Source organism: Maniola jurtina, chromosome 4 (genome assembly GCF_905333055.1).
Source record: "Maniola jurtina chromosome 4, ilManJurt1.1, whole genome shotgun sequence".
Classification (NCBI taxonomy): domain Eukaryota; kingdom Metazoa; phylum Arthropoda; class Insecta; order Lepidoptera; family Nymphalidae; genus Maniola; species Maniola jurtina.
The window spans coordinates 13006259-13027000 of NC_060032.1; the positions used below are offsets into that span (position 1 = coordinate 13006259).

The window sequence follows — 20742 nt, forward strand, 5'->3', positions numbered from 1 at the left end:
ACAGGTCTAATTTACCGTAAACAGTTGATAACGTTGAAGAACCACTTCCAGGTCTTTTAACCTTTTTCAAGGATCTTCAAATCTCCTAACGGCGGCTCTCGGTTCATTAGATAACTTATTAAAACTATGAAGTGGGGGCTACATAATACTCGTACCTACTTAGTAGCTACCTATAGTACTTATAAAATCAAGTGTTAGTACTCAAGGATGCTATAAAATAGATCACTTCAAGATTTTCAAGTTACACCCGTCTTCCCTGTCTTAGAATTTTAAACGTTGAAATAATTTTAATACTTTAAATAAAATGTGGCAAAAATTTTTAGTTTATGTATTTTCTTACATGTCCCTTTCACACGGTAAGTTTAACTTTACGTTTATCAGAATTGTTAATTATTTGAAATATTTGGAGAAATTACTTTGTAATAACTATGCTTTTTCTACTTTCTCTGAGAATTTAAAACTTGTTAGTTTCTCTAATAGGTGGCCAGTTAGTGGTCAAATATGTTCATGTTTCATATGTTCATTGTTCACGGACGAAAGGTATTTATTTCGTCCATGGTTATTGGTTTCGTAGGTGACCGAAGCGCACTTTTATTTAATTCCTACTTATTTATTTTTCTAAACAGTAATTTAGTGAGAAAATAAATGAAAACCCATAATAATGTACCTACCTACTTTAAATTTCAACTGATACAAGAACCAAAAGAGCCCAATTTCTTTGTCATGGGCCAATACCATGGCTACTGTTTGTTACTGAAGTCATTAATTGTGCTTTCAATACTGAAAAATTTGTTTCAGTTTTCTCGCTTCTTACGGCTCTTACTCCTGCAATTATTTTATTTAGCCACATTCAATCACTTTGTTTATACCATAGGTACAATATACCTAGCTCTTATCAAGTTACTTACTCCTCAAAACCCACGATTTCTCGAAGCAAAACAAATTATAACTACAATCATCTGGGATGCCAAAGGGGCTCGGCGTCTTTACAAAACTTTCCGATACCAGAAAATAAATATTGTATCTCTGTATTTTGAGAAAAAACTTTTAATAGGTAATCTTGTTTGTAACATGTACTTTTCACTCGGTTGGTATTTTATTTGGGGGTTTTGGGATACAGGGGGACAAATAGGTGTCTATAGTGATAGGTGAGGGAGATCTAATTCCCAGTGATGGCTACAAAATTTTGTGTCTAGTATTTTTTTTATTTTTGGCGACCTAAAGGCCGTAGCGCCGCCGCGGTTGGTACTCATCGAAGGTTTCACTAAAAAAATAAAATTAGGTAATGTGTTTATTTTTCAAAACTAAAACTAAAAACCAAGAACTGTTAAATAGTCACCCATTATTTATTATTAAACGTGTTAGTTTTTTTGCTAAGAGCGATAATACATGATCTTATTACAAAAACTTTTGGTGCGATTGAAAGGTTAGCGTCTAGTCTATACATATACATATAATAAAATTGTAGAAAAGTGGTGTCTGTACAATGGAAATATATAAAAAAAAGTAGCAGGGGTTGTTATTATATCGATGCCGAACCCGAAATTGTAATTAATTTTTTTTTTGTCTGTTTGTCTGTGTGTTTGTGCACGCTAATATCAGAAACGGCTTATTCGATTTAGATACGGTTTTCACTAATATATTGTAGTAAGCTTCACTTAACATTTAGTGTTTATTTCATGTCAATCGGTTCATAAATAAAAAAGTTATGTCAATTTAAAGAATCACGGCGAACATTTTTAACGTATACATGCTGCCCGAAAAGTCACTATTCCACGCGAACGAAGTCGCGGGCACAGCTAGTTTTTTAATAAGATCAGATTTCAGATTAATGCCCTATTCACGCAACTTAGGTATGAGTATTGGGAGTTCGCTAAGGGTCAAGTATCCACTTTCCTCCAATAACATTTTGGTAAACTCTAGTAACCTGCCAGAAGTAAGCATATTAAGTTACCTACATCTTGTTACATTTATATAAGCTAACATTTTTCCTTTTGAAAGGAGTTTCTTGCCAGCTCTTGCCAAACACTTCGTGAAAACCCTAGGGTCTAGATCAAATAAATATCAGTTTGTTAATCATATTTCTAGGATTCCTGCTCCCAAAGTCCTTTGAGCCACTACCTCGTATAGTGGGGGGAGAGGATGCTCCTGAAGGTGGAGCTCCCTACCAGGCATCATTGAGGTCCTTATTCAACTCACACTTCTGCGGGGGATCCATTATAAGCAATCGATGGATTTTGACAGCTGCTCATTGTACTGTCGGGTAAGGATTTAAAGATTCTATAGGTACCTAATGTTATCCTTCCGATGCGATGGAGAGAGCTATGCTTGAAGTTACTCTACGTGATCAAATCAGAAATGAGGAGGTCCATAGAAGAACCAGAGTGACAGGCCTAGCTTAACGAATCGCGAAGCTGAAGTGGCTACCACTTTCCACCACCCTCATTATATCGCCAATCCATCTTCAGGCGCCCTATACTACACTTACTAGTTCGCAATCTCCAATCTAGAACTTTCCGATTCCAGCCAAGGCTAAGCCTGGTCTGATAAGCCAGTTCAACTTGCATCTCAACCTGCAATCATAAATGCATTTGCCCAGACCATAATAAAAACTCTGGCAAGAGAATAAACTTTACTATTTATTTCAGCCAATCAGCATTCGCAATGAAAGTAGTAGTCGGAACCAACAGCCTCACAAGCGGTGGCGACAAATATTCCGTGGAGAGAATCATAGTACACGAGGAATACAATAGCATGCTGATCAGTAATGACGTCAGCGTGGTCAGAGTGGCCACTGAGATAGAGTTCAGTGACCTGGTGCAACCTATAGCGCTGCCTGACAGCAATACTGAAGGCGGAGCGGATCTGATACTGACTGGATGGGGCAGAATTTCGGTAAGAACTTTTGGTCAGTAAGATTATGTCAGCGTGGTGAGAGTGATCACTGAGTAAACCTCCGTCTACACGCTCCATCTTACGTCTACCTTACCTGCACAAGCCAGTTTGCGCAGTTATGGGCGTGCGTGTGGATGGCAAGACAGTATCCCGCGCAGTTCCAAAAGATGCGAAAGATTAAATTGCGCAGTTCTCAGTCTTGCCTGTGATATTTTAACTGCACAGGTAAGACGGAGCGTTAGTATTTGACAACCTGGTGTAGCCTATGAAGAAAATGGGCGGACAGAGGGGGTTTAGTAATAGGTTCCCATTGGCACCCTTCAGGTACCGAACAGAAAAAGAAATGGGGATGAGGCGAGCGTGAGGTTTTTACCTGACTGCGGCAAAGCCAAAAGGAAGGGTTATGATTTTAACAGTCTATGTATGTATGTATGTAAGTATGTATGTATGTATGTAGGTTTGTATCCAGATTCTGTGTGTTCCACCGTAGTGCCTAAACTACTGGGCCAATTTGATGAATGAGGTTTCAATTGATTCGTTGTCCGGGTCCGAGTGACATAGTTGTTTGAAATATATGACCATAGACCAAACTGCTGAAATATACGTATATGTTTCAGTATATGATGAAATATATGTTTCAGTATCCCGGCAATCTACCCGACAAGCTGCAAATCATCGAGCTGTCTGCGCTGAGCGTGGCCGACTGTCAGAAGATCTACAGCAACGTCAACCAAGTCTACGACACCCAGATTTGTTCCTTGACGAAAGCCGGTGAAGGCGCTTGCCATGTAAGTAGACTGAAAAACCTTTTTCTTTCAATACCGAAAGGGTGCCAACGGGATTCTATTACTAACTAGCTGATGCCCGCGACTTCGTTCGCGTGGATGTAGTTTTTTAAAAATCCCGTGGGAACTCTTTGATTTTCCGGGATAAAAAGTAGCCTATGTGCTAATATTTAAATAATCTATCTCCATTCTAAATTTCAGCCCAATCCGTTCGGTAGTTTTAGCGCGAAGGAGTAACAAACATACACACACACACATACACACACACACACATACAAACTTTCGCCTTTATAATATTAGTGTGATCCTCAACTGTCCGTCTGTCCGTCCGTCTGTCTGTCTGCCTTTCAAATTCACCTACATCAGAGTGAAATGGAATGAGGGAACTCTCGGTTTGATCCTGAATCGGCAATATGTCAAATTAGGATATGGTGACGTAAAATCAAAGAAAAATAGTACTACTTTAAGGCTACCTGCGTCAATTGTAGGTATATTTGACGCCAGCCAGTGACGCCGAAAACTCGACGTGTTAGAAGTTATCTTACTGTGGTGAACTGTGCTTTACGGTCTTACCGTAAAAACTTTAGGCGGGGTTCAAACTTATGTTTTTGTGCTTTGTATAACACTAATATTATAAAGGCTAAAGTTTGTATGTGTGTGTGTGTGTGTTTGGTGTGTGTGTATGTTTGTTACTCCTTCACGCAAAAACTACTGGACGGATTGGGCCGAAATTTAGAATGGAGATAGATTATACTCTGGATTAGCACATAGGCTACTTTTTATCCCGAAAAATCAAAGAGTTCCCACGGGATTTTTAAAAACCTAATTCCACGCGGACGAAGTCGCGGGCATCGTCTAGTATGAGATATATTAAAAAAAAAATATGCAAATTGGTCCAGAAACCTCGAAAAATCGCTTTACATACATTAAAAAAAATGGGCCGAATTGGGAACCACCTCCTTTTTGGAAGTCAGTGTCAGTTAGTCAGTTTGTGGCAAGACAGCTAAGTAGGCACTTACTTATATTTTGAACTTGGATTAAGTATTTAGGTAGGTATGGTCATTCATATGGTCTTTTTAAAAATAAATCGTTAAATTATTAGTTGCTTTTCAAAACCTAAATTTTACAGTGAATACCTATTTGCAATGCTGTTATGAAAGTAGATACCTATCGATTTGATTACGTAATTGGCAAACCCAAATTAGTCCCATTTCACGTCAATACAGTGCCAACTGTAATAACATGACTACAAAGGTCTATGCATCTCTCTAATAGAACTGCTATTCTCTAAATCAGATTTTAGGGTCTAATGAACAGCCTTCCTCAACGCTGACGAATTGAATTTCCTTTGAACGCTTTGCTGTGACGATCCGTGGTAGGCTAGTGGTTAAGACGCCCACCTTCTATTCGTGAGCTGGGGGTTCGATCCCGGACACGCACCCCTAGCTTTTCGAAGTTGTAAGCGTTTCAAGCAATTGAATTGCTTTAACGGTGATGGAAAATATCATGAGAAAACCTGCATGGATTGCACTCTTGGATTTCTAATTTTGTTTTAATATGCTCGCTTGACTTCATACCTAGGCACATTACACGTGTAGCTACACAAAAGTTATTTTTTACTTTTTAGTGCTTGTGGTTTTGAAGTCGGTTTTATTTTTCTTTTGAATTTTTTTTATATTAATAGTATGGATTTACTGGTAGCGGCGACGGCGAATTCAACGACGAATGCAATATTGTAGAGAATAACTTGTTAGCTGACAAAGCCATTCCAACTGCGTATTTGAAATTGTTTAACATGCAGTGCCAAGCTTTCATGAACATAAACTTGAATTTGCTACGCAAACTGTGGTGCTGCGATTAGATTACCTCACGTAGAGATCGATATGTTGTGTCTAAATCTGTCTTTGATTACCAGACTAATAGGTCTTTTGTTATACACTCAGAATAAATAGGGGTGGCGCTTCCAATATCAATGGTTAAACATCTAATGATCTAAGACTGACATCTATACTTATAGAGCGCCTTTGTAAAAACGAGACAGCGCTATGCCGCTGGCATAAATTTCTCCCGTTTTAACTGAAACTTAATTCTAAACAATGTCGAAGTGCACTCTATAGATTTCGACGTAATTGTCCAAACCTTCTGGCTCCACGGAAGACCAGCGCTGTGCCTGTGTTCCCGACACAGACGCAGTTAATGCTGAGTGGAGTCCATTTTTGTACCACACACCACGCATCTTATTTCGACCCATTATAATATTATTATATCTTTCTTTACTTCTATCAATACCTACTATCTATACAGTCAGTTTACGAGGCCCATAGTTAGTGATCATATCTCGGATCCATATTATGTAAATAGATGGGGTTGGCGGCCAGGGCGTCAACCCCATCTATTTACATAATCTAAGACGATGAAACTAATAAAAGCCGTCACGTCCCCCGATGAATACTAACGCAATTTTCGTATGACGCGTCTTGGTGCGTTGACTCCGTTTTCCTTATTTGAGGGATCTTTAAATAAACCCTTACTGAATTATAATATGCATATATGTTAAAATTATGTAGATGTATGTAAAATCGACTTAGACGACGTGCGTGAGGTGCATAATACGTACCACGACTTTTTGCTATTTCATCCATATTTAATCTTTTAATAGAGCAAAGCACATTGCTTACTTGTATTTATTAATATGAGGCTGGTTAACACCATAACATTCATTTATATTTATGATTATAGTCGATGATGGTATAGCGTCACAGTTCAGTACTATGGTAAAACGTCGACGCTTCAACGACACTGGCAGGCGTCAAATGTTCCACATTTGACGCTAGGTAGCCTATGAATCCCCTATTTTCTTTGATATCACGTCACTCATAGCCTGTTTTTGACTTATTGTCCTTCAGGATCAAACCGAGAGTTGCGTCACTCTAACTCACTCTGAAGCGTGCACAATTAGGGTCAGAAAACACAGAATTAACTCAGGGAGGGTCGTGCCATGCGGTTATGCAAAGATAGAGCACCGTCATGCATGAACTACGTCATACATTATGACCAATTCTGTTGCGCACTATCTCTAAACTAAACTAGATTGATAGGTTTAATTCTAGTGAGCTATCTTTCCCGCAGGAAGCACTATGAAATAGTAATAGATTTGGATCTGTCATTTTAGTAGAGTTCAGAGATTGTCACAGATGAGTAAACCAGTTAATCTGTGGAGATTGTGTACAGAATTAACCACAATGCATATAACCGGGCGTAGGCTCCGTGAAATGTAGGTACCTACTTAAGCCCACCGCAATACCTACAGCTGTTGTCGTCGTAGATTTCTTTTCAGATGTTCAAGCTTAGTTAGTGGGGCAAGTGGAATACCTATTAGTTATTGCCCAATCTAATCCATAAATAAATAGGTACTCATTATAATTAATGTGTGTCCGTTTGTCTATCTACTAGCTTTTCACGGCCCATTCGTTTAACCGATTTTGACAAAAGGTAGGCACAGAGATAGGTTGCATTCCGGGGTCAGACGTAGGCTATTTTTTTGTCCCGAAAAAACAAAGAGTTCCTTTTACTTTTCAAAATCTTTAATCCACGTAGGTACCTATACGAAGTCGCGTGTGTTATTTATTTCGTATGAAATAATTATAGACAATAGCTTGCATCCCGGAAATGGATATAAACTACCTATACTTACTTTTTATCCTGGAAAATCAAAGAGTTCCCACGGGATTTAAAAAAATCCACATAGACGAAGTCATTTACTATTTCTTCAATATGGAAAAAACATTTATCTTCTTACCTATTTGTGGTTTTCATAATGAAGTGAGTTGATCAGGAAGCTGTGGAATCTAATTACGGATCAATACAACTTATGTGCTTAACTTACTATTCATCGCACATCCTTCGGTAAAGGAAAACTTCGCAAGGAAAACAAATTTTCGGATATATGAGTCTCTGAAAGTCGTACTTTCTAAAAGAAAATCTTGGATAAAGAGTTATAAAACGAATATTCAACGGATAGGTCATGAAAAGCTCAATAGAAAACGGGCAGACACACTTTCGGATTTATAATAAGTACTTATTATGGATGAAATACTATGTAGTATGGATGATATACCTAGTATGGATGAAAAATGTATGGAAGTATAAAATAGCGTGTATAAAAAGCAACATGTTCAGTTCGCCGCCTAGTTGATATTCTGTGAGCTGGCTGTATTGGATTTCAACGTAAATACAATGCACTCCAATTAGTGTGAGTCTAAAAATTCGACACCCTTGCAAATTGAAATTTTAGTTGACGTAGTACATAACGTTTGCAGTTTGCATGAACCAAAAAATTTTTCACCACTGTGAATTTGAAATGAAATGTATTTTTCATCAATACGCAATCGATTATGATTTTAAGTGTATGTTTATATGGTAGAGTTTTCTGTTCCGATGTGACAACTAACACCCAAACTAGAAGTATTCTTGTATTCTACTTTGAGAATTTGATCAGTGATTGAAGATTCAATATATATAATATTAAAGAAAACAAAATACGTAAGTAGTTAAGGTGTAATGATTATGTTATATCTAGGTAATACAAGAAAATCTACCTACAACTAAGCTATTATTCTAATTATTATTATCTTTATTTCGTCAAATAAATTTTATCTGAGGAATTTTCAGGATTTGACGATTTTCTTTAGGAAATCTGTCTTTATTCCTTATAAATAGAATAAAAGTTATTTGACGGGTGAAAAATCGGTCCTTAAATGCCTATAACATGTTGATTGAGTTGAGGAACTGAATGAGATTCTCAATTCAATCCGATTTTTCAATCATTTTTCTTTTAGGGCGATTCCGGAGGTCCATTGGTGGAAGACGGCAAGGTCGTTGGTGTGGTCTCTTGGGGAGTACCATGTGCGAAGGGCTACCCTGACGTCTACTCCAGGGTCTTCGCTTTCAAGGACTGGATCGTGGAGAAGACTGAAATTGGTAGTCAAGAAACTTAGATATATATCAAGAAGGCAGCATAGTACCTACCTACACTACAATACAAGTACCTACCTACCTACACACAGTACCTACCTACTTATTACTTAAATATAAATTGTTAAATAAAATAAAATGTCATACAATAATAATAATTACTATAATATACCTAATAAGCTTCGTGCATAAATTATTATTATTATAAATTAAATTAGAGCCTCAATAGCTCAACCGGTAAAGGAGTGGACTGAAAACCGAAAGGTCGACGGTTCAAACCCCGCCCGTTGCACTATTGTCGTACCTACTCCTAGCACAAGCCTGACGCTTAGTTGGAGAGGAAAGGGGAATATTAGTCATTTAAAATGGCTAATATTCTTTTTTTTTTTTTAAATTGCTGTGTAAAATTCTCAGAATGTATGGATTCCCTGCTACTGTTAGGTATAATAGCTTAGTTGTAGGTAGATTTTCTTGTATTACCTAGATATAACATAATCATTACACCTTAACTACTTACGTATTTTGTTTTCTTTAATATTATATATATTGAATCTTCAATCACTGATCAAATTCTTAAAATTGTATCCATTGTTCTTTTATCCATTGAACTACTCGTATATAGAGTCCCAATAGCTCAACGATTAAAGAACGATAAAAGAAGAAAGAATGAACTCCGAAAGGTCGGCGGCGGTTCAAAGCCTAGCCCCACCCATTATACTACTTACTCCTGGCACAAGCTTTAAAAGGGGAATACTAGTTATAATAAAAACATGACCAGTTTTTTTAAAAAAGAAGAAAGTAAATTGTTCGTAAATAATAATAATTTTTGTAGAAAATATGTACACGTAAAGAAATCTTCAATACATTTAGTTTAAAATGTAATAATAGCTAATTATGGAAAAAGGCTTCCTTTACTTTGCGAGTGAGTTTAGACACTCACTAACATAGAAGGTATTTACCTTAATATAATAAAAAGCTTTTAAGAAGAAAGCGCGCCCCTTTTAAATAATAAAGCTTCCTTCCTATTGCATTATACTCATAATGTCATCGCTATCGATTGAGTTATTAAGTATGAAACATCAACATGAACGCTAAATAGCTTGGCGGCACGGCTTTGCTGTTTGCTTGCTAAGTTGATAACTAGCCACAAAAAAATAAGGAAATGGAGGGGCCATCAAAGTTTTCAGACTTAGGCCATTTTTCAGAATAGCTCTACCGTTAAAGGCTTAATGATTTTATTCGTTTTGCCACTCTATGGTGTGGAAAATGGTCGGAAAAACGAATAAAAACCACCACCAGATTAGCTCGCTCATAATATGTTATGAACGAGCTACATTTACAGCCCATCCGCATAGAAAATTATTCATACCAGAGACAAAACTAGCGGCAAATCGCCAACGAAATTCGTGTCCGAAAATTCTCCTCCTTCTAGTGTTTGATGTTCGATGTTCTATCAGTATTTGGCGAGATAAACAAAGTCGTACTAAGAATACTGATAGCTGTCAAAAACTGGCCAAGTACGAGTCGGATCCGCACACGAAGGGTTCCGTACAAGATATAACCGGCTGTTTTGAAAGTTTTATTTATAAGCAGCAATTCACACTGAAAATTTCAACTCTCTATCTATTTCAATTCTGAGATATATAGCCCGCTAACAGACGTGAAGTGAATGTCTGCCCCAGAAAGGGGAGAAAGACTTAAGGGACAAGGTCTGAGGTAAACAAGTTGTAGGGAGTCAAGAAGACGCCCCTTTTTTTTTTTTCTTATACACAGGAAATGCCTCACGCAAAGGTTATGTGGGGCTTGCACCCACTAAAACCTGTGTTTGTTCCTCAACGGACTGGCGGTTATGCGGATATCACTAAGGTAGTATTCACCGCACAAGAAGATGCCCCTGGGAAACCAGAGAAAGTACCACGGGGCTCTCCTGCGATTCTGCTCTCTTGGCTCTCTGCTTGTTGGTAGGGTCATGGGAGTTGGAGGGTAAGCCGCTGACGGACAGACAGATGGACAGACGGACGGACAGACGGACAGTTGGCTGACGACTGTTCGCTGAAAAAGATGCCGCGCCTCGCCTTAGGTACTTTAATCCACTGGTAACGCGTAGCACCTTTACAGATTTGCTAGAAGTTCTTACTAAAGTCTTAAGTTAAATTAAGCTGTAAACTTCTCTTGTGTCTCCGCGTCTCAGCAAATTGAGCTCGAAGCAGAACTTTAAGCTCAGGTGCCTTAAAAACTTCGTCCAACTAAGAGCTTATGAAACCAGTATGAAACACGTCTCACTTAGAGTGCTTTGTAACTTTTAATAACTTACTGCGTGGTTGTTTTTATCTCTTGTTAGAGAAGTACCAGACAATTCCAAAATTACTACCCATATTTCACTACCCCTATTATAAACGCGAGTTTGTTGGTTTTTTCTTCATCGGAGCAATGGATCGACGTGGTTTTATGCATGGGTAATGGGGTATAGTCATAGATATTAATTTACATTTATATCGCTGGGTAAAGGTTTTTAACTAAACCTGAATTTTTTAAAGTTCACAATATATTGCAAAAACATCTGACTGACGCTAGAGGTCAACGAACGTTCCGTAAATAGGTCACTAGAAGTTAATACCCGTTGACCCGAGTTTTGCACGCTATGCAATGCAGATTTGAAAAATACTACATCACTGAAACTAAAAAATGAGCCAAAGGGCTATTGGCATTGATTTAAGGTAGTAAATGATTATTGGGATTGTTCAATTCAATTCAATTCAATTCAATTTTCTTTATTGCGAATTTGGGTTAGTTTACAGATCTTAATATATATTGTTAGTGTTCTGCCAAATTCTACCTTACGGCAAGCAATAATACAATAATACCACAGAAATCCAAATATTTGTTACCACAAAGTTGTTACAAACCCAAAAATTGTGATAAGATGATAACGCTAAGTTTATCCCAGCGTTCTGGTTACATTCTGTATATCTAAGTGCACCCGTGCAAAGTTAGAGCGAGTTATCTAGAAGTTTATATAAATTAGGTTCTATAACTGATTTAGCTTGAAGTAATATCCAATAGTATTTATTAAGTAGTTTCAAAGCTTTAAAATCAAAGCAAATCAAAGCGGCTTACCTATTGCAGTATCATAATGTTAGATAAACCAGATTATACCCCTATTCAATCTTGTTCCTAGAATCTAGATGCAGATTAGGTTTATCAATATAATTTTTACGAGACATTTCACCGCGTTTAATAGCCTCATCGGGTGACAGAAGGGCTGGCTCATTTTTTGCGCAACGGATCAGCCTGGCTGTCCAACGCGGAAATGCAGCCAGTATTCTTGGCACCATTCCACGCGGGCATGATTTGTATAGTAATTAGATAAGGCTAGCTTTAAGTTTTATTGTAATATTTTCAATAAAAAAAAAAAAATATATATATATAACTTATAATATTATTAATGTCAGAATGCCAAAGCTTACGGTATTTCGGATCAGGAGAGTAAACCTAAACCTACTCGTACGTATAGACTATTGATACTCCTAGGATATTTACTTACTTAAAAAGTTGAAAATACTTAGGTATTATTAATTTGTTCATGAACACATTTATTATTATCATTTACTAATTTATTTTGTGATGTAACCACAAATTCGCGGTTTTAGGCTTACCTGAGCTTTAAGACCTATTTACCTACCTACCAAATTTCATGATTGCAGGTCAACGGGAAGTACCCTATAATAGGTTTCTTGACAGACACGAAAGACAGACAGACAACGAAGTGATCCTATAAGGATTCCTTTTTTCCTTTTGAGTTAGGGAACCCTAAAAATAGCTCCGTAGTGATGTGGTTGCGACGTAATTAAAAGACTAACCGACAAACCAACACACTTTCGCATTTAGTAGGATGTCTTTATTAAAACGGAAACCTTCTGTATAGCATACACAGATCCATCCTAAGCGCAAGGCGTCAGCCTCGAACTGACCTTGTAACCATATCGAGCCGACCCGCAGCATTGACCTATATTTACAAGGACCTCGCAGTTTTAAACACGTTGATGTGTTCATTTTTCATACTTTAGGGTCCTTGAACCCAAATTTTCTCTAGGCTCTTCAACATTTAAACAATTATCAGTTTTTTTATAAACGCTAATAAGTAGGTATGTAAGTGCCTAAGTAGATATTACTGATTAAAAAAATAGATATTAAAAACAATAAGTATAAATTAAAAGAATATTTCCTAGCAAAGTTAGATGGCTGAGTCTTTTATGTCTATGTAGATTATATTATAATTATTTATATTAGTGCTAATCCTATTGACCTAATAAACCTTAAATTTAATAAACCTACTCACGATTACAATGTGTTACATACTTACGTGATTCTTTGCGTTATATACCTACTGTAGATTTTAATAGGTACCTTCGTTGCAGATAGGCACCGAGGACAAACCTCTGTGGTTTTTTCGGTGTTTTTAGTTTAAGCTCTTATTTGTATGTATTTTGTTTTGATAATAAATAAATAAAAAATAAATAAAAAAACTTTTTAGGGTTCCGTACCTTAAAAGGAAAATCAGAACCCTTATAGGCTCACTTTATTGCCTGTCCGTCTGTCCGTGTGTCGTATCTATCAAGGAAACCTATAGGGTACTTCCCGTTGACCTAGAATAATGTTTGGCAGGTAGTTAGCTCTTATAGCACAAACTAGGAGAAAATCCGAAAACCGTGAATTTGTGGTTACATAACCAAAACAAGTTAAAATATTTTTTTTATTCATGAATAAATTTAGTATTTTCAATTTTCAACGTAAGATAACTATACCAAGTGGGTATCATATTATGAAAAAGCTTTACCTGTACATTCTAAAACAGATTTTTATTTATTTTTATGCATATTACGGTTTCTGATTTATCATGCAAAATGACGAAAAATACCCGAGTACGGAACCCTCAGTGCGCGAGTCTGATTCGCACTTGGCCGGTTTGTTAAATCCCCGACCCAAAAAGAGGGGTGTTATAAGTTTGACGTGTATATCTGTGTATCTGTCTGTGGCATCGTAGCTCCTAAACTGATGAACCGATTTAAATTTAGTTTTTTTTTTGTTTGAAAGAGGGCTTGATCGAGAGTGTTCTTAGCTATAATCCAAGAAAATGGGTTCAGCCGTTTGAAAGTTATCAGCTCTTTTATAGTTCCTGTAACCTTCACTTGTCGGGGGTGTTATTTTTTAATTTACACTTGTTTTAAATTTATAAACTAGCGCTTGGCTGCAATCAGACCTGCTGGCAGAGATGATGCAGCTTGAGATGGAGCGTGCTTGCAAGATGCCTATCCATAGATTTGATTGATTCTTTTGTGTAATTTTGAAAGGTAGCCCAAGCATCATAGTGTACCGTAGTACTTGAATCGTAATTACTACCTACGCTAAAATCTGTGGTAGTACCACAGTTTACAAGTACCTCTGAAAATGGGCCTAGTTAAACAAAGTAGGTCTCTTGATTTCCCTCGCGGAACAAACACCTACTTCTAGCACTTTTGTTTAAGAACTTCATTAGAATTTAGGACACTTCCACGGCATTTTCAGAATTACGTTTGCGGTGAATAACAATCAAGCTTTTGGTTGGCAGTGTGGAAAAACTTCACAAAATTATAGCTAACTAAATAAGCAAATCCCAAAGAAAATTGTAGCTACATATTTTCGAAAATATTATTAGGTTTGTCTCTAAAGAAACAGATAATTCTAAAGGTCTGAAATTAATTCGTAATAGCGCCGCAACGAGAACTTCTGCCTAGAACAAAAACATTAATTTTAATAAGATAAATATTGCTTTAATGTCTTGAACTTTGAATACGCAGTTAAGTTTTTACTCCCAAGGTCTGATAATATTGTTTTATCATCAGAAAGTTTAAAACTTCAAACAAAGTAAAGTAAAGCATTCGATAACCTGTTTTCTGGATTTCGAGGGATATTATCGAGCCCATCCTTAGTGGCCCTTAACGGAATCAATCTCACCTTCGGACAAAAGGGCTGAGACAAAGGAAGCAATCTACTTAGACCCTATAATGTCCGTAATAATTCTAAGACCAAGTGTCTTCAAGGTTAACTGGGTGAATTTGGATAATGGCGTCTTTTGTTCAAACTTCAAGTCTGGTCACATGGCAGGCTGTGAGTATTTGATGTGGCTAGTTAGTAGTTACCACTCCAGCGGAAAAGCGTCCCTGCAATTTTTTTATTGATTAGGTACACGTTTAAAATTTGATAGATAGATAATGTAAATCAGTAATCAATAACCTTTAATAGGCGTATGTAACTAGGAATAAGTAGCTAAGGAATAATATAAATGCTGTATGTGGTCCAATAAAGAGCAAAAAAAGTTAGCGCTTGACTGCGATCTCACCTGGAGGTAAGTGATGGTGCAGTCTAAGTTGGAAGCGAGCTAACTTGGCAAGGGTATGAATGGTTTTTTTTTAATTAAAGCCATACCCCCTTAGATTTAGCAATCTGTGATTCTAACGATGCTGTGAGAGGTTAGCATGGTGCAGCCATGTGAACAAATCTCGCATTTTATGCCTATACGGGCGACTACTATACTATACGCACATAACTCCGAAAAGTTAGAGGTGCGTGCCCGGAATCGAACCCCCAACCTCCTGAATTGGACGACGACGTCTTAACGACTAGGCTATCAATCTAGACGTATCTACATTCTACACTATTGCATTCATTGCTTCGGCTGTAATAAAATGCACCCTTTGATGAACTATGTATGCACCAGTGAACCTACTTATAGACCAGACCTACTTATAGACCATATTTTTTGACAGTCTATGGTTTCAGGCGTAAATTAAACGGGGCAGAGCGGTGATGTAGGGTGGTTTTTAATTAGACGATCTCTAGCGATGAGCCTTAATCAAAAGATTCTTTTCCAATTCCGAGTCTGTTATTAAACCGTCTATAATGAGGTTGCTGAAGTCATTACAGCCATAATTATTCAAACTAAAAGTAGGCATTTCCGATAAAGTTCTATGTTATTAGAAAGGGGCGGGTGCAAGATTTATGACTTTCCGTATAAACTAGTGCCCATTAATTCAAATTGATTTCGACCCACCAGGTTATTGATGACTGCAATTTATTATTTTCCCACTTTCGCAGCAGAGTAGGTACTTAGACCACATAATATCAATCTACTCATAGATGATTTTACAAAATTTCTTCTTTAAGTCGTACCTAAGTACCTAGTAGAAAGTAACAGGGTAAGGTAACAGTTTAAAAATATTAAAGCTTATTAAAGAGTGTAAACTGTCAAGGCACCAAACATGGGTAATGGTAGTTAGTTCCCTGGCAGTTCTATAGAACAACTGAAGCGTTAATAGATAGGTACTAATCTACCTAAGTGCTTATTCTGCATTACAAAGTCCTATATTATAAGCCCTATTCTAATTAAGATAGGTACGTACATATACAATATAATTATGCATAATACTTATTTCATATAGAGTTTTGAAATAAACAATAATGGAATGAATTATTCAATAATTGGGTTCTTAGGTACCTACCTTAGTACCTATTCAAACCAGCTTGGACCCTTGGACCTTGCTACGATTTAAACCTACCTTGGCCTTAGATTTCCACCGTCCTTTATACACTGTAGGTCTATACGTGTACGTATATAATAAGTCTAACTTACAAAACACCCGGTTTTACGTTTTTCAAAATGCCGTGGAAACTCTTTAATTTTCCGGGATAAAAAGTAGCCTATTTCCGTCCCCGGGATACAAGCTATCTCTGTAACATTAAACATCAAAATTGGTTGAACGGATGGGCCATGAAAGGCTAGCAGACAAACAGACAGACTTTTGCTTTTATAATACAAAAAAATATAAAATAAAAGACGTATGGATGAGCAACTTATATTCGTCTCTGTATCAATAACACAAAGTTACAAGATAAGACCTTAACCCTCCGTCCTTTCACAGCAAAGTGTACGGCTGAGTGATCCAAAACTTGAAGAGCACTTCAGGAAGCTCCGTAATAACCGCGCTCCGGAACTCGAGGACCCGTCCCTTGAGACCTTGAAACGTGAATGCATATTGTCTTGAAAGGATATTTTTATTTATTTCTAACTTTTGCCCGCGATTTCTTCCGTGGTACATAATGTATTATTTTTATAAAAAAATATAAGTAATATAAGGTGGTAAAATATATTGGTAAAATATAAAGTAGCTTATAATCTATCATTTAAGTGTTATTAAAACCAGGTAAGTAAAGGTACGTCTACCTACTTATAGATACATGGACCATCGATGTATAGCCGGGACTATTTCTTTTCATCTATTGCAAAACTCCATAGTCCATAGAAAGAAGAAATAAGGATTATAAAAAGACGAGAAACCAAAGCTGTAAATTTAACGTCACTGTCATTTTTCATGTAGCTGACATTTGACATTTATTGTGTCACTGTCAATGACATGACATTGACACTTGACAGGTTAACCACAGACCAATAAAAACTAAAAAGGTTAACGTTGACATCACCGCACCCCACGTGTGTGGTTACTGGTTTGTTTACATAGTAATTTTATTTTCTTTAAAAATATGAGTAGGTAACTGAAATTAAAACAATAACTGCTGCAGCATGGATTTCATAGTAGACACGATTGGAGACGATGATCTCCAGGCGAAGACGGAGTTGCTCGAAAAAGATGATAAACTGTTTATAGGTTAGTTGAGTGTTTGATTTTCATTTTTGGCTGATTAAAACGCATTTGAATAGCCGTGTTGTTCTTAGCAACATTTTAAACTCCTAAACGTTCATCTGGTAAAGTTATCACACTTAATATTATAAAGGTGAAAGTTCGTATGTGTGTGTGTGTGTGTGTGTGTGTATGTATGTTTGTTACTCCTTCACGTAAAAACTACCGGACGGATTTGGCTGAAATTTGGAATGGAGATAGATAATATCTTGGATTAGCATATAGGCTACTTTTTATCCCGGAAAATCAAAGAGTTCCCACGGGATTTCGAAAAACCTAAATCCACGCGGGCGAAGTCGCGGGCATCGGCTAGTTTGTGATAAAAGCAGATCATCCCATTACAAATCGTAGGTCGGTAGGTACTTATATATATCTGTTCAGGACTTTGGGTATTCTTTATCAAATAGCTAAAATGAATTATCTCTTACTTATAACAAACTGGCAATGTTTCATAGGTAAAATTATCACTACAATAAAAGCAAGCTGCATATTATATTAGCATCATCAGCTATTGAATGCTTTTAAAAAAGTAATTGCTTTAAAGTCCCAAAAAGTGCTACCTATAAAATATTTTGTTCCAGTTTTTATTAAACGATAAAATGTCTCTGATGAGATTAGGGACACATCTGTACAAATCCATACTGCTTAATATTACTACAAATGTGAAAGTGTGTCTGTCTGTCTGTTGCTTTTCATAGTTTAATTATTAAACTGATTTAGATTTAATTTGGCAAAGGAGTAGGATACTTTTGATCCTGAAATTTAAAAGTGTCGCTGTGATTTTTAAAAAAAACCTATCTATCATATCTGTCTAGTATCAGCTGGTATAAGGTATTCAATACTTTAAAGTTTAAGCCATATTAAAAAAAAAAATTATTTTACAGATAAAGAAAAGAAAACAGAATCAATATTAGAATTATTTGAAAAGAAAAAACAAGAATTGGATGCCCAAGAAGCAGCTGAGGAGGAAGTACAGAATAAACTAAAAGGTTTAAAAATAGACAACCTCTTTGATGAATTCTTTGATGAAATGGGTTGGACAGCACCCATTATTAAGAGAGAAAAGAAAAGAAGGTTGTTCCATTTTGATCAATTGGATTTGGAAACTGGCAAGTTAAAGTCTAATCTTGGTTCAGTTGATGTGGACAAAGAAATGCTGAAGTCTGTACTGAAACCTGGCATTGAACAAGCGCATAGACTACCTAAGTATAATGTTAGCGAGAAGAAGTTAAAAGCTATGCGTAAGGTAAGGCCATCGTAATACACTCTGCTAGAATATGCAATGACCTTCCTGCTTCCAGTTTTAGAGTTCTGTACCTCAAAAAGAAAAACAGAACGCTTATAGGATCACTTTGTTGTCTGTCTGTCTGTCTGTCCGCCCGCCTGTCTGCTATTTTGCCTGCTATGGTGTCTGTATATAACCAAGAAACACATAAAAGTATAGTGATAAGAACTGGTGATGCAGCAACACCAAGGAAAAAACTGATCTATCCATAGAAGATTTTTACCTTTTGATAAAATATTATATTGAAACCAAATCTATCATTCTATGTCCAAAAAGTGGTTAACACCAGAAAACATGGGCAATGGGCATATTTAAAAACACTGATGTTATGTAGAAACTGACTAAATACCTTGATCCTGCTTAACATTTTTTTAGTAACATTATTTTTTGAAAATTGCAACATTTTTAGTGATAACTCAAAAACTAGGTACTATAATCTTTTTTTTACAAATGGGACTACAGAAATTAACTTATGCACTAATCTTCATACTAAAACACTATTTTTATAATCTCATGGTGGATATTAAACAAGTGATAAAGATTAGATCTCAAATAAATATTTTTCTTTGCATTCTTACAGAGAGAAAGAGAGAAAACCAAAGGACCCCAATGGTTCAACATGCCAGTGCCTGAAATGACTGAGGAGCTCAAAAATGACCTGCAGGTCCTTAAAATGAGATCCGCATTGGATCCCAAACACTTCTACAAGAAGAATGATATGGAGGTTCTGCCCAAGTACTTCCAGGTAAGAATTCTTAACATTTTATCTGTATATTTTATACTAGGGAATACCCGGCGTGTGCTATTACGCTAAATCTTCGCATTATTGCCTTTCTAATGATACTTGCTGTAATAGTGAAGAAAAACTGGTTTTGAGGAAACCTGCATGCCTGAGAGTTCTGTATGTTCTTAACTGTGTGTGAAGTCTACCAATCTTTACTTTATCAATGTGGTGGTCTGGTGGACTCTGGCCTAATTACTTCTCTTTCTGAAACGAGACCCGTGCTCAGTAGTGGGCTGGCGATGGATTGAGATGATATTATTATGCATAAAAATATAGCAAAGGTGAAACAGTCATCATCATCAACCGATAGACGTCCACTGCTGGACATAGGTCTCTTGGAGGGACTTACACACGCCACAGTTTCCCCGCGCCGCCTGAATCCAACGGCTCCCAACGACTAGCCTGATGTTGTCCATTCACCTAGTGGGGGTCTTCCAACGGTGCGCTTTACGGTGCAAGGTCGCCATTCCAGCACCTTGGGGTCCCAACATCTATCGGTTTTTCGAACTATGTCCTGCCCATTGCCACTAAGCTTCGCCATCTGCTGAGCTATGTCGGTTACTCTGGTTCTTCTACAGAGTTCCTCATTTCAAATTAAACAGTAACAATTCAATTTTACAGGTGGGCAAAATAATGGACTCTCCATTGGACCATGTAAATGAAAGACTAACAAGAAAAGATAGAAAAAGAACAATGGTTGATGAACTGCTAGCTGATGCAGAGTTCCAGAAGTACAATAAGAAGAAATACAAGGAAATTATCGACGACAAGAGAAGAACAGAGTACAAGACCTTCATGAAGGATAAGAGACAGAAGAATAAAGCTGCTTTAAAGAGTAATAAGATGAAAGCTAAGAAAACAAAATAAATGATTATTTATTACTAAAATATCTTGTGGTTTTTATATTAAGAGGGGTCTCTCCGTCACTCGCTCCATATAAACGTAGTTCGTATCCAATCATACTCAATGGAATTTTGTAGAAACGTTCCGGGAACTAATTAATATCTATGCCTGTGGTTTTCCAGATTTCCGTTCAAATATTCGGTTTCAAAGTTACGCGGTCTTAAAAATTTACATACAAATCTTTGAGCCCCTGTAATTTTAAAACTACATATTTTTAGAAAAATCTTAAACACCACAGACACAGATATTAGTTTCTAGAATATGTCTGCAAAATTTCATGGACTGTCGTTGCTTAATATTCAAATGAAATTGGAGCTACGATTGTATGAAGCGAGTGACGGAGAGAGCCCTGTTAAGGGTACACTTCTTCCGCGCTTCCCC

General features: G+C 36.8%; 2 protein-coding genes across 2 annotated transcripts; both read left to right on the forward strand.

Annotated features, from left to right (window-relative positions):
* The first annotated feature begins 182 nt into the window (after window positions 1-182).
* On the forward strand, window positions 183-8761 carry LOC123881317 (chymotrypsin-2-like). Its single transcript, XM_045930032.1, has 5 exons — window positions 183-356; window positions 2089-2263; window positions 2649-2895; window positions 3537-3683; window positions 8519-8761. Exons 1-5 carry the CDS (start codon window positions 305-307, stop codon window positions 8675-8677), a joined length of 780 nt encoding a protein of 259 aa, XP_045785988.1. The 5' UTR covers window positions 183-304; the 3' UTR covers window positions 8678-8761.
* Window positions 8762-17161: 8400 nt separating this feature from the next.
* LOC123881314 (deoxynucleotidyltransferase terminal-interacting protein 2) lies at window positions 17162-20334 on the forward strand. Its single transcript, XM_045930028.1, has 4 exons — window positions 17162-17356; window positions 18274-18635; window positions 19255-19419; window positions 20080-20334. Exons 1-4 carry the CDS (start codon window positions 17272-17274, stop codon window positions 20323-20325), a joined length of 858 nt encoding a protein of 285 aa, XP_045785984.1. The 5' UTR covers window positions 17162-17271; the 3' UTR covers window positions 20326-20334.
* The last annotated feature ends 408 nt before the right edge of the window (window positions 20335-20742 follow it).

Coding starts and splice junctions, on each gene's coding strand:
- LOC123881317 (XM_045930032.1), top strand. CDS start 305: ATGTGGCAAAAATTTTTAGTTTATGTATTTTCTTACATGTCCCTTTCA. Junction 2,264..2,648: donor GCTGCTCATTGTACTGTCGG/GTAAGGATTTAA, acceptor TATTTATTTCAG/CCAATCAGCATTCGCAATGA. Junction 3,684..8,518: donor CCGGTGAAGGCGCTTGCCAT/GTAAGTAGACTG, acceptor TTTTTCTTTTAG/GGCGATTCCGGAGGTCCATT.
- LOC123881314 (XM_045930028.1), top strand. CDS start 17,272: ATGGATTTCATAGTAGACACGATTGGAGACGATGATCTCCAGGCGAAG. Junction 17,357..18,273: donor AGATGATAAACTGTTTATAG/GTTAGTTGAGTG, acceptor ATTATTTTACAG/ATAAAGAAAAGAAAACAGAA. Junction 19,420..20,079: donor TTCTGCCCAAGTACTTCCAG/GTAAGAATTCTT, acceptor TCAATTTTACAG/GTGGGCAAAATAATGGACTC.